Below are 14,867 nucleotides of genomic sequence, written 5' to 3'. Positions count from 1 at the left end.
GCATTCTAAAATGGTAGCACCTGGGATGGCCACACCACCGTATACCCACATGACTGGGTGAGCTTTCCTAAAGAAGAAAAAAAAGAGGAGATTTGGGATAGAACCGAAGTAAAGAACATTTAGTGCCAGAGAGAATATGAGAAACTCTCTAAGGAAATGTAGCAATGAAATACTTAAATGTGCTCTGTCTTTAGAATGAAGCCTTCATTATGTTGCAAAGGAGAACATTCCAGTTTCCTCACTTGATTTCCTCAAGTAAGGAATGCCTTCTTATGGGCACATCCCTACCCACTTACAGAAGAACCCCCAGACCAGCTTCCCCACAATGTCCCACTAGCCCTACTACATTCCTATTCTGATGAATCTAGGATTTCATTTGTAAGTCTGACCAAACATAGAAGATTAATAGAGGTTTGAGAAAAAAAAAAAAAACATGAACATAGAAGCGAAGAACTGAAAGAAAATAAAAACTTACGAAGAAAACAGAAATAAAGTAAGGAAAAGAAGACAGAATTTTTTGAGGGAGAGAGAGAGAGAGAGAAAAAAGCTGGGCTTACCCAATGGTAAGAAAAGGTTTGAGCTCACCTGATGCGGGGCTCATGATCACCTGATGTGGGACTTGAACTCATGAACCATGAGAACATGACTTGAACCCAAGTTAGATGCTTAACCAACTGAGCCACCCAGGCGCCCCAGGAAAAGAGGAATTTTCTTTAAATGCATTAGTGTTATCCTTACAGAGAGGAACAAATATTGCATCATATAACACGTAGAGTTTGCTATGAGGAAAAAAAGGAGCAGAAAAATAATTCCTAGAAATTAAAAACATGGGTTTTTAAGATCAAAAGTACTCAGTGTAAGTGTAGAATAGTAGAATGGTCATATTGAAGACTGAGTTCATGATATAGAAGGAAAAGTTAAAATAAATCTCCAATAAGGTAGAATATCAAGATAGATATGTAGAAAGTATGAGGAGAAAAAAATGGGGTCACAAAAAATGGAAAAAAAAGAGATCTAATATGTACTAATTAAAAATTTAAGGGGCACCTGAGGGCGGCTCAGTCGGTTGAGCGTCCGACTTTGGCTCAGGTCATGATCTCACAGCTTGTGAGTTCAAGCCCCGCGTCCGGCTCTGTGCTGACAGCTCGGAGCCTGGAGCCTGTTTCAGATTCTGTGTCTCCCTCTCTCTCTGCCCCTAACCCACTCACATTCTGTCTCTGTCTCTCTCAAAAATAAATAAACATTAAAAAAATAAAATAAATAAAAAATAAAAATTTAAGAATGAGATAAAATAAAGAGGAAGAAAAATTAAAATATATACCTCATTTTGAACAACAACAACAAATCCTTATTTTTTGGATTCAGAAGGCCTACCTAAAACTCAGTAGGAATAGTAAGAGAATACATTTAACATATTCCTATGAATGTGAAAATCTTATGAATTCTAGAAATAAAGAGAAAATAGTAATATTTTTAAGAGAGATAAACATTAGATTTACCTTTAGGAATAAGAAAAAGCTTTCTCAGCTGCAGCATAGCGTGTCATATGATAGTGAATAGTTGTTTAATAAAAGCTGAGGGAAAAGCCTTTTGAAATTCTTGTCTGTACCTGGACAAGTTTTTATCCCGGAGCAAAGGCAGAGACTTTCAGCGATTCAAAGAATCAGAAAACGTATGCTCAGATTATATATGATCACATGCTCACACTTTGAAAAGAAGCAGCGAACTCAACAAAACAATGACAACACAGTAGAAAGAAGATATGAGAAATAGTGATGCTAATCAGGAATCACAGCAAAACTTGCAGTAAAGTTTCTGAGTGGAACTGGACCCTGCTGATTCGTATGTGCCAGTATGGCTGTTTTGTGATTTTTGCCCTCAGCAGCGTGATGTCAGAGAGAAGAAAATAAAAGTTACATTATTACAGGGTAGATGATTTGCAAGCAGCTAGTGCTTCCAGCACAGGAGGTCATGAGATCTGAGGGTGCTAAGAGTGCTCAAAGATACACCACCAGGTGCAAGAGAAGACTAAAAGAAGAGAGAACTGAGTAAGTCCCGACGGGGGTCGGTGGAAGGGAGAAAGGAGGAGAATGTGAACATGCGGTGATGGCTCTGCAGAGGGAGTAGGGGAGGGAGAGGGCCTGACTCTGGTTCTTAGCTGAGAAAGAGACAGATGGAGGCACATCATGAGTGTGGGAAAGTGTTTTCTTCTTGGGACAGCGCTGGGAATAGAAGTGTCCGTGTTCTGAGTATGGTATACTGGAGCTTAAGATTTTAAATACGGACCATTTCCTGGGGGTGACAAGGTCATTGATGGGATAGGTTGATAAGAAGCTAAGGCAAATATCACTGGACTTGTGGAGGTCAGGAGCTGTAAGGACAAAGTGGCCAGAGGCTGTTTCATGGTTTGTTAAAATCCCTTAGGATGGTGGCAGGAGTAGGGATGGATAGACCGAAAGATATGATAGATAGGAATCAAAGTCTTTGGTAGATATTGGGCGGGGTGGGGGCTGAGGAGGAGTACCTGGAAATGAGTAGTGACTTGAATAGAGTTACAGGAGAGAATGGTCAGAATGGCACACGCCCTCATGAGAAGATTTTGCACAGCAATATAAAGGTAATGGCTTAAAAGCAGCAATGAGAGCTAGGAGATTGACCGCGAGTCCTTGCTAGCCTTGCAGACAGGAAAGGTGGTGAAAAAGTAGCCTCCAGTGAAGCAGAAAGGCCACTCAAGTTTGAAAAGTCACCCAAGAAAATCAAGTTTGAAATAAGGCAAAAGGGTAGAAGTGTCTGCAAAGAGGTTGGAGATCAAAAGCGTGTCTGGTTGTAACGGAACCGGTTCGAGGGAGCAGGCAGAAGATTTTAGATGGAAGTTCCCTGGTGGAAGGAGTCAAGGTGGAGCAAATAGGGAGCTGTGCGCAGGCAAGGAAACGGGAGAGCCTGGAGAACTGAGGGGCTTGCCTGTAGTTGAGGACAGGAATACATGGTCTAGAATTCACTGCCTCAGGGGTGTGATTTGAACTTGAGCTTGGCTGACTGCCGAGCCTCCAAGCTGTGCTGGAGGCTGTTCAGTGCCTGCTTCGGAGTGTACCGAGTCAGCTTTAACATCAAGAGCGGAGGCTCTCTCCCACTCACTCATCTTCACTTGCAGAGCCCCGCAGCTCTCCGCAGCACCCCCCACGCCGTTGTTGGCCGTGCAGCAGTAGACGCCATCGTCGCTGTCTTCCACGCTCAGGATGGTGAGGAGCTGCCCGTTCTCGCGAATGCTGTACCGGGTGTCAAAGAGCCTGCAGGTCGCAGACAGAAATGGCAGGTTAGGACCTCCTGTGTGACTTTTTTTTTTTTTTTCAGGCTGTGATTAACTGATCAGTAGATGACTTGTCAGTGGAAGAAGCAGGTTAAAAGCAAAAGGAAACTTGGATGGGTTCTGAATAATAGAATCACCTTTTTTGGTAATATAAAGCTAGCATTACATTCTAAGATTAGAATGCTGTGCTCCAATAGACTGGTCCTATGCTCTAATGATCAAAGCACCTGAGTCCTTCAAAAATGCTTTCCGGGGCACCTGGGTGGCTCATCCGACTCTTGACTTTGGCTCAGGTCATGATCTCATGACTGTGAGATCAAGCCCCACGACAGGCTCAGCACAGAGCATGGAGCCTGCTTGGGATTCTCTGTCTCTGTCTCTCCCTGCCCCACTCCCCATGCTCATTCTCTCTTCCTCTCTCTCTCCCCTTCCCATGCTCATTCTCTCTCCCTCTCTACCTCTCTCAAAATTTAAGAAAAAAAAAAGTGCCTTCAAAAGGTGATGTCTGTTGATGAGACCAAACATAAAGTTTACTTTATTCAGGAAAGTATGTTATTACCAAGGAATATGAGTCTTCTCCCCACCATTACTAGAACCTAACAGCTAGAGAACAAACACACGTACATAAATGTTACCAGTGGGAAGAGATAAATTCTTATAGGAGTAACTAACAATTAGCTGAGTATTCATTTATTAAGTATTTGTTGAATGCCTAACAAGTGCCAAGCACAGTTCTACTTCCTTGGAATATAAAAGGAAGCAAAACAGCTTCAAACTGTGAGTGTATGTGTTACATATATTAGCTCATTAAATTACATGCTTTTGTCAAGAAAGGAATTAGGGAAACAAAAATTTGAGTGGAAGCATCAACATAAAAGTGGGGTTTTATGACCAAATAAAGATTCCTTATGCAAAATGTATACATGAGGCAGAAAAATGCCCCCCTACCCCAGTCCAGGTCTTAATCCCCTGAACCTGTGAATATGTTACCTTACATGACAAAAGAGATGTTGCAGATGTCAAGGATCTTAAAATAGAGTATCATGGCTTATCCAGATGGGCCCAGTGCAATCGCAGTGGTCCTTAAAAGATGGTAGCAGGAAGCTGAAGGATGATAGGAGATGTGACAGTTGAGGCAGAGGCCAGAGGGCTGTGATTGCTGGCTTTGAAAGTGGAGGAAGGAGACAAGGAAGGCAGGTAGCCTTCTTGAGGCTGGGGGAAGGTGGGAAATCAGATTCTTCTCCGGTGCCACTAGAAAGAATGCAGCCCTGTCAACCCTTGCTTTTCACCTTGAGAGACTGATTTCAGACTTATGACTCCCAGAACTGTAAGATAATCAACCTATATTGTTGTAAGCCACTAAGTTTGTGACACCTTCTTATAGTAGAAATAGGAAACTAAAATGCAAACAAACAGTGGAAAAGGAAGTGGTTTTTTGATGTTCTAATCTCTACAGGTGCCCACCATCACTTCCTGATACTAAAGGGAATAAAAGCTTGTAGTAAATTTTGGTCTCTTGTGACTGAGGATAGTATAATCACTGGGTAGTTCACAAAATAACAATAAATAATTGTGGAAAGCCATGATACTCAGTGTCACATAATGTTGTTTTGCTACGTTTTTCGTCGGAAAATACGTACATTGGAATATTTCACAGATATACTTGTGGACCAAGAGTCCAGCCACTCTGTGAAATAGAAAGTTTCCAAATTTGTAAGCTGTTGCATCAATGTTGCTTAGAGTAAATTGCTTGTGGGTGGTGAGGACGCTCAAGTTCTTTATAATTTTTTTTTAATGTTTATTTACTTTTGAGAGAGACAAAGACAGGATGCGAATAGGTTAGGGACAGAGAGAGAGGGAGACACAGATCCAAAGCAGGATGCGGGCTCCGAGCTGTCAGCACAGAGCCCGATGCGGGGCTCGAACTCACGAGCTGTGAGATCATGACCTGAGCTGAAGTCGACCGCTCAACCGACTGAGCCACCCAGGCGCCCCAAGTCTTTATAATTTTTAAAATAGAATTCATTATTCTCAGTTTTTAAGAGTCTCTTATGGTTTGATGGGGGGTGGGAGGGAGAGGAGCATGGGTGATGGGCATTGAGGAAGGCACCTGTTGGGAGGAGCACTGGGTATTGTATGGAAACCAATTTGACAATAAATTTCATATTTAAAAAAAATAAAAAAATAATAATAAAATAGAATTAATTAGAACAGTTTTAGATTTACATAAAAATTGACAAGATGATACTTTCCATATACCTCTTTCCATCTAGTGTCTCCTGTTGTTAATCAGATTAGTTTGGTACATTTGTTACGAATAATGACCCAATATTGATATTGTTAACTAGTTTATATAAGTCTTAGCTTATTCAGATTTGTTTCAGTGTTACCTAATGTCTTTGTCTCTTCCATGATCTCATCCAGGACCCTACATTACATTTATTTGTCATATCTCCTTAGGCTCCTTTTGGCTGTCACAGTTTCTAAGACTTTCCTTGGTTTTTGATGACCTTGACAGTTTTGAGGAGTACGTGTAAAGTATTTTGTAGGATGCCCCTCTACTGGAGTTTGCCTTATATTTTTATTATGATAAAATTTGGTTTGTGGCTTTGGGAGAGGAAGATCACAAAAGTAGAGGGCCATTTCATCCCATAAAAAACAAGGGTGCATGCTATCAATATGATTTCTCACTATCAATATTGACCTTTATCACCTGGCAAAGTAGTGCTTGTCAGGTTTCTTTGGTAAAGCTATTCATTATTCCTAAAAGGGCACACAAATATATTTTCAAAATGTAATTTCTTCTTATTTCACAGATCCTTTGACTAACAGCTAACCATTCAAACCTATAACTCCATTTATTTCTTATTTATTTGTAACATTTTTGCCTTATAATAAAGGGAAGATTCCAATTTATTAAGTGACTTTATTCATAGCATTCTTATAATGTTGATTTTCTTTGTGTAATTAAAAAAACTCTTCCATTGTCCATTTCTTCATCTCCTTATAATATTGAGAAAGAAACATCTGAGAGGATCGTAAGGCTGTCTTTTTCAAAGCTATTTAATGATATAGGCATCGCACTTCCTTCCCAGGCATGGTAGAGGGCCATAGTGGAGAGAATAATCTTTGATCATTGACCTTTGACTATTGAATGTTGCCTGTCTAACAACTATTATAATTTCAAAGTAGGGAAGTGCATGAATCATATGCCAAGATATAAGCAACAACTGTAATGTAATACAAAACTCTGTAACTTCTGTGTTGCCTTCACAGGTGCTTTTATGACCACTGTTATTCATGATGCATATTGACAGTGAGGTTTTTCTGTATTATTTAAAGACATTTAATTTTATTATAGAAGATAAAGACATAAATAATAGACAAAACTCATGAAAATGTTGAGCATATAAATTGTAAAGCTAGTAGTGTATGAGATATTAGCACAATGACTCATGTTAAATGGAGCCATTGAGGAAGAGAGTCACTTGTGGAACATAGAGCTGGTGAGATGTGCTGAATATAGGCCATAAGTGAAATAGCAACCTGCCAAAGATTGATGGAATAAATAGAAAATATGATGGAGTAAAGAAGAGTATCACTTAGAGTAGAAAGGGATGGAAAGACAAGCTTATAATCGTGCCATCTCTAGACTGACAGCTCTGTCACCCCTAAATCAACCACCTGTTGGTGACATACAACGTGGTCCCTTTATGGTCCCATGCACTCTCCCCAAGGAACACAGATAAAATCCATGGCTGTTCAGCAGGCTAATTGGCAAGCTATCGTCATGGCCAGGTGTGCTTGTCCTTCTGTTTCTCCAACAGAGCAAGTATATGTCCGTAGCTTTGGTGCCTTCCACCTGTGGGCTCAGACTTTACTCTGTTCCTTGTAAGAGCATGACAGTGGGGAAGTCTGAGGCACAAGAGCAACTGGCCATATAAACATTGAGTGAACCAAGATTCCTGAGTACATTGACTTATCCCATTTCTTTCCCCTTGTTCTCTCTAGAGATTTCAAATGGATTTAATAAACTGTATTTCAAGCATCTTATTTTCAGCCTTCCTATTCCAGGACTTCTGTAATAGTTTTCCAGGTAGACAACCTGAGGGTGACCACAGCACAGGGTAATTTCCCATCTTACAACATGTATAATTGAAGGAAACACTAAATTTCATTAGAGTTTAGTGCAAATAAAGACATAAGTTTTCCTCATGTAGGTTCATGGACCCGAGTGTGTAGATACCAGCTCAAGAATTCTGGTCCTACTGCAAGCTATATTGCCTGCCGAGAAGCCAGTGGTTCCCTTTGTTACAGATTTTTTTTGGAGTATTTTTGATCAGATAGCTATTGCAAATGAGGAAAAGATAGCACGACCCTTTCATGTCAAATGGGAATTTTTGTCTGTTTAAGAGGCTGCCTCATTATACATTAGGAAACCCTTCTGATTTTCAAAAGAAAAAGTTCTGGTGACCAAGAGGTCAAGTTCTTGGACAACATATTTTACTTTATTGGAATAGAAGTAGAGATGAGTCTGGTCCCTATTAATTCCCCAGCACGTCCTGGAACATGTGTCCTGTACCCCGGCCTTCGGATATCATTGTGTGTCTTAATTACTTGAAACTTCCTCTGGGTCCTAACCTGGAGTCCATGAAATAGCCCTGACATCCCCAGGTCAATTAAATCAGTGTTTGGCTTTAGGCAATTCTCTTAACCTCACTGACTTGCAGATCTTACAATTATAAAATGAGGAAATTTGCATTTTACATATTTTAGAAGGTAAGCTTTTGTCCTACCAAGAGCTGTGATTACATTGATGACAAAGTTAAATTGCAAGGCAGCCATGGGCAGCCTTACCAGAAAAAGGCAGAATACTTACTTAATGAGAATTTTATTTCTGGTCCAGGAAATTTCAGGCTGGGGATAGGATTCCACTGCACACATAAATGTAGCCACTTCTTCAACTAAGGCATCCACTGTTTCCAGCGGAGTAGTGATGACAGGAGCTACAAGGAGAGGAGAAATCAGATGAGAACATTCTAGAATGCTGTTTACTAACCCTCTGTGAGCAGTCAGAGGCTGTCACCTGCTGAATGATAATTATATTTCCCCATAGCAGAAAATTGCCAAAAGGAAGGAAGATTGTATGTAGAGAATTTTGTTACTACTTCCGAAATAGATGTTTGAGAATCAAAAGAGAAGGCTCTCAGTAGAGTAGGACTTAGAATTTAGTTTATATAAGTAGGGGCAGATCCAGCTTTTATGAAGCCCAAAGTTATAGAATTTGAGTACACACATTGAGGAAAAAAAAGAAAATTATAAATACAAAATATCCATGGCCACCCAACACGGATCAGCTTGAAGGGAAGAGAAGTCAGAATGGAGAGAGAGATCTTAACAGTTGTTTAAAAACAATTTTTTCTAAATTTCATAATAATATATGTCCATATTAACACATTGCTAGAGTCCACTGAGGGTCTTAGATGGGGGCTCCTGCAAATAAGAGATTTTATAAGCTTAAGCTTCGTCCAATTTATAAAAAATCAGATCTGCATGTGAATGGAATAGAAAAAGAGTACATAAAATGACAAAAAGCCCAACTGAAAAAACTGGGCAAAGATCTGAATAGACATTTCTCCAAAGAATTTGTACAAATTTCATTTGTGTTGGAGACACAGCACATGAGATGATGTTCAGTATCATTAGCCATTAAGGAAATGCAAATCAAAACCACAATTAGATACCACTACATATCCACCAGAATGGCTCTAATAAAAAAGAAAGATAACAACACCTCTTGGCAAGCAGGTGGGTAGATGCACCTTTGTGCATTACTGGAGGGAATGTAAAATGGCGCAGCTTCTGTGGAAAACAGTGTGTGGTTCCTCAAAAAATTAAACATAGAATTACCATATGATCCAGTGGTTCCACTTCTGGGTATATACCCCAAAGTATAGAAAGTAGGGACTCATTTATTTGTAGAACCATGTTCATAGTAGCGTTATTCACAATAGCCAAAAGGTGAAAGGAGCCCAGGTGTCCACCAACAGATTAACAGATAAATGAGATTGGTATATATCCATACGATGGAATATTATTTGGCAATAGAAAGGAATGAAGTATTGATATATACCACAACATGAATGAACCTTGGAAACAATAAGCTAGGTGAAAGAAACCAGTCAGAAGGACAACATATTGCATGATTCCACCTATGTGAAATGTCCAGATGGGCAAATCTATAGTCAGAAAATACATTAGCGATTGCCTAAGATCAGGGGAGCAAGATGGAGGGATTAGGGGGTAAGAGATGGCTAAAGGACACAGGATTTCTTTGAGGTATAATGAAAATGTTCTGCTTAATTTGATGATAAATGCACAACTCTGTGAATTGTATACTTTATTTTTTAAAGTTTTTCAAAAACTTTATTAGAGTGTGTGAACACAAGCAGGGAAGGGGGAGAGAGAAGGGGAGAGGGAGAGGGAGAAACCTAAGCGGGCTGTGCGCTCAGCACAGAGCCCAGTGTGGGACCTCATCCCACAAACAGTGAGATTATGACCTGAACTGAAATCAGGAGTCAGATGTTTAACTGACTGAGCCACCCAGGAGCCCTAGTTGTACACTTTAAATGGGTGGAGTGCATAGTATGAAAATTATATCTCAAAGCTGGTTTTGTTTTTGTTTTTTATTGTTTGTGTGTATGTGCCTCTGCATGTGTGTGTGTTCCACAAAAAGAAAGAAAATAGGAGGGGCTTTGACATTGATCCTTCTCTCCTCCTGTCCCCCCATGAAATGAGAGTCGCTTGGATTATAGGAGTTAGAAGGACAAGGAAGTTAAGAAGGATGAGAGTCGGTTAGTAGTAGGATGCATCCCTCTTTAATCATTTAGGAAGCCTGTGAATCTACCAGAGCAAACGGAGTGGGGTCCTGGTCATCTCAAGGGCTGGATGGTGTGGGACAGAAAGTGTCAATACCTGTATTTGCATGAGTCTGGAAATCTACCCCATTGCATGACCTTATTGAAAATAATTATCATCATTACCACTTTATCGTTATTATTATTTATCAGAGATTTGTTTACTGCTTTCCATGTAGCAAGCACCAGGTTGACTAGAAGCAAAAAGATGTGTAAAGTCCATCACTGCCTTAGAAGAGCCCACAGTTGGGGCGCCTGGGTGGCGCAGTCGGTTAAGCGTCCGACTTCAACCAGGTCACGATCTCGCGGTCCGTGAGTTCGAGCCCCGCGTCGGGCTCTGGGCTGATGGCTCAGAGCCTGGAGCCTGTTTCCGATTCTGTATCTCCCTCTCTCTCTGCCCCTCCCCCGTTCATGCTCTGTCTCTCTCTGTCCCAAAAATAAATAAATGTTGAAAAAAAAAAAGAAGAGCCCACAGTCTTTCTCATTGCCAAGTAACATTTCATTGTATATATAAACCACACCTTCTTTATCCTTTCATCAGTTGATGGACATTTGGGCTCTTTCCATAATTTGGCTATTGTTGAAAGTGCTGCTGGAGGGTATTATGCTAAGTGAAATAAGTCAGAGAAAGACAGATATCATATGTTTTCCTCATATGTGGAACTTGAGAGACTTAACAGAAGACCATGGAGGAGGGGAAGGGGAAAAAACGATTTCAAACAGAGAGGGAGGCAAACCATAAGAGACTCTTAAGTACAGAGAATAAACTGAGGGTTGATGCGGGGTAGGGGAGAGGGGAAAATGGGTGATGGGCATTGAGGAGAGAGAGCACTTGCTGGGAGGAGCACTGGGTGTTGTATATTAGTGATGAATCACGGGAATCTACCCCCCAAACAGAGCACACTGTATACACTGTATGTTAGCCAACTTGACAATAAGTTATATTAAAAAAAAGATTTTTGAAGGATTTCTAATATCATGGGAAAATGTATAAATATGTTTTTAAGTGAAAAAGAAGATTTAAAATGATACATGTATCAAGAAAACAAGCTTGTAAATAATATGAATGTGAATATAAGTATAAATATTTAGGAAGAAGAATAGACAATAAGCCATTAAAAGGTGATTTTCTATTGTGGTGTTTAAAAAAAAAATAAAAGAGCCCATCATCTAGATAATAAGGATGGACGGTTACATAAAACGATCAGCTATAATAGTTACGCCTGCTCTCCTGGAATAATTGGTAGTGCCCCCTGTATTCCAAAAGTGCCCGAGTTTGGACAGTCGATTATATGGTCATTTTAGATAAAATGCAAGGTATGTATCAGAGCCAAGTAAGTCGTGTGAACAGTACTTTAGATGCAGGGTAGGGGATGACAGCCTCATGAGACACCTAGGACAGATCGGCACATTGGCCATAAAACACGCATTCACAGTCTAAACAAACCTTATTTTTTCACTAAACTCAGAGACAAATTCATGGGCTGAGAGTAAGGGAACCTGGTGCTTGGGAGTGTCCCACTGAACCCCCATCTTCCTCCTTAATGTGGTTCTTGTCTTAAGATGCAGTTTAAGTAGCATCTTAGCCCAGTTTCTCAGACTAGCTAGACAGAGCCAAATGCCCTTTTCCTTATGGGTCATCCTATAAATGTCGCTCTTATAGCACTTGGCACACAGATGCTATTAAAATGATCCGCTTATGTCTTTATCTCAAACTCAGTATGAGTATAAAACAGTATGAGAATAAAAACCTTGAGCTTTGGGGCCAAGGACCATGTCCTAGACCTTTTTCTATCCCTAGGGTTAGCAGATTTACTGATATAATGTTTAAATAAGCTGTATTTCTGAGGCCTTTATAAAAGGCATAAATTTTTGAAAAGGTTGAAAGCAAATAGTTGAAATCAGAACAGAAAATTTTTAGGTGAAATGACATCTTTTATACGTAAGCATCAGGGCTCCTGTGGATGGAATAAGCAATCAGTTGCAGAGTCATACAGATAAAGAAATAAAAACACTGAATATTGAGTTTGTGAGATGCAGATAATGATGGGCCCAAAGGTGAATCGATGATAGTGAATGCTTTCATTGTTTAAAAAGCAAGAGGAATGAGCAGCCAGACAGAGGTGCTAGCACAGGGCTTGAGTTCAAATCCCTGTTCCATCACTTCCTGATGCACCAAGTCACTTAGCTGGTGCCTAGGCATGTTCAGCTGTAGATGGAGATGATGATAAAACCGCTACATAGGCTTGTCATGAGGATTGGTTAAATGAATACACGTAAAGCATTTAAAACGGTCCTTTCCCCATATGGAACACTGTGTGTTATTTGATTCTGTAATTTAGAAACAGAAGCCCGAACTGTTCAATTGTTCGCCCAGTCTCTGGATTACTTGCAGATTTACCATTAATATTTACTTCTGGGAATCTATCCCAAGGAAATAATCTCAAGGCGGAAAGCCACACAGATGACTTTCACTGTACAGAACAGATGAATTGTCCTGGATCGTACTAATCGTGCTGAAAGGGAGGAAAGTTTCAGCACACACTTCTGCCTCGAGACAACTGTTAAATACAGCCATTATTAAAAACTAAATTATATACATTTAGGGTGACAGATGGTAGCTACATCTGGGGTGAGCATAGCATAACCTCTAGAGAAGCTCAGTCACTAGGCTGTACCCCTGAAACTAAGGTAACATTCATTGTGTGCCAACTATACTCAAGGTAAAAAGTTAAAATAAAAAACTTACAATTCAATAAATTATATTAAAAACTAATAATACTCGAAATTTATCACTTCCTAATTATGTTACTACGTTTTACTATTACCTATGCTCTTGAAGTGATTTATACCCAAGGTCACCGTATGGTAGAATTAGTGTAGAAAGCCACGTTAGTGTATATCCCTCCCAGTTCAGTGTTCATTGTTAGCTTGAAATCGACTGTGGTTGGAGTCAGAAATCAGCAAATGCAACAAATCAGGCCTTTTGTTTTTTTGTCTCAGGGAGGCAAATATTAAGCATATGTTAGCAACTCTTACCTAAACAAGATATTATTCACATAATCACTGCGAATGGTATTTTTAAGAGGATAAATAATATAGAATATGCTCATGCATTCATGTGAAATAGAAATGGCAGGTAGCAGAAGTATATAAACAGTTATTTATGATACATAGAAAAAAATGGAAGAAAATATATGCTCAAACAGTCTTGGAAGTCAAGGTGACTTTTTCTAGTCTGAGGGTTTTTTTTTTTTTTTAAGTTTATTTTGAGAGAGAGAGAGAGAGAGAGAACCAGCAGGGGAGAGGCAGAGAGAGAAAGAGGAGAGAGAGAATCCCAAACAGTCTCTGCACTGTGAATGCAGAGCCTGATGTGGGTCTCGATCTCACGGTTTGTGAGAGATCTCTCTCGTGAGAGAGCATGACCTGAGCTGAATCAAGAGTCAGACACTTAACCAACTGAGCCACCCAGGTGCCCTCCTGTTTTAAGCTTTTCTGTATTTTATATTTACAAAATCATTCTTAATGGCCATGTATTATTTTTATAAGAAAATAAACTTAATTCATTAGTTTCTTCTCACCTGATACTTCAGAAGTGACAGAGGTAACAGACATATGTTATTAATATTTTTACAAACTGTGGAGATCAGTTAAGATCAAGAAAGTAAATCTGAGAATGTCTTGACACAGTTATGGAGAAATACATGAGGTGTTACTAAGAACTTTATTAGATTAACACCTTCCCACCATGTGCAGTGGCGTGATAGTCTTGTGCATCGTTTGATTCTGTTTTTAATAATTTTAGCGTCCAAAATTAAGAAACTGCCATGGGCCAGGCATTATACTTTTCATTCATTATCTCATTTAGCACAACAAACATAAAGGTAGATACTATTATTATTCTCATCTGCAGATGAAGAATGGAGGATGAGAATGGTTAAATAGCTGTCTAAGCATAACACAAGTAGGAAATAATAGAGCTAAACTTCAAGGTTAAGGTCGGTTTAAAATTCCTATCTTTTAACTCTAAGCAATTCCATGCCTTGAGCATAATACTGATTACAGACAGAGGGGAAAAATAAGGTTTACGTTAATATCAATTTATATAGGCAGGGTATAGTTGGCTAAGTTCACTTTGCCCACCTTTCAAAATTACCCAAACAAATCCACTTTCAAATTGTTACTGGCAAAATCACATCGTTGTATTTAATGATATTTGTTGACTCAGCAGACTGTCTCCTGTTTACTTTCATTCTGTTATCCAGCTTTCATCTCAGCCAGAGTCTGTTTAAACTAGGGCACTATTTCTCCCCTCAATCCAAGGACCACATGAATAACAAATACATGAAAATGAGCACAATGCTTTTCTGGACCCAAAGAGTAACTTCACTTGAATCCTAGCTGCTTGATGTGAAGGAAAATGATATTAACCCTTTTATGGGCTCTACCGCATGGCCATTGACAGACCAGCTTCTGATTGAGTAGTTGTTGACGAACATGACCAAATGACTGAGTAAACACCAAGAAGTCAGGTGAATTTGCTCCTTTCTGTTTTAGTAAAATTAGAGCTCAGACTTGGGACATATTCCTGTTTTTTTTTTTTTCTAATATCATGAATACAGTATTGTTTTTTCAGTATGAGA

General features: G+C 39.5%; 1 protein-coding gene across 5 annotated transcripts in view; it reads right to left on the bottom strand.

Moving 5' to 3' along the window:
- The window catches only part of MUSK (muscle associated receptor tyrosine kinase), a 90,675-nt gene that overhangs the window by 71,894 nt on the left and 3,914 nt on the right, over positions 1-14,867 (bottom strand). For all 5 annotated transcript variants that reach the window (XM_047099534.1, XM_047099559.1, XM_047099541.1 and 2 more), the window contains exons 2-3: positions 8,187-8,313; positions 3,136-3,287 (exon numbers count right to left, since the gene is read on the bottom strand). In XM_047099534.1, the coding sequence (XP_046955490.1) occupies positions 3,136-3,287; positions 8,187-8,313 (279 nt within the window). The remainder of the gene's footprint in view (positions 1-3,135; positions 3,288-8,186; positions 8,314-14,867) is intronic.

The sequence above is a fragment of the Lynx rufus genome, unplaced genomic scaffold (assembly GCF_022079265.1).
Source record: "Lynx rufus isolate CCGP_SWC_20201006 ecotype Redwood Valley unplaced genomic scaffold, mLynRuf1.p SCAF_10, whole genome shotgun sequence".
Taxonomy (NCBI): domain Eukaryota; kingdom Metazoa; phylum Chordata; class Mammalia; order Carnivora; family Felidae; genus Lynx; species Lynx rufus.
Note: the sequence above shows the minus strand (reverse complement) of the source record. Positions and strands in the feature narration are given on the sequence as shown.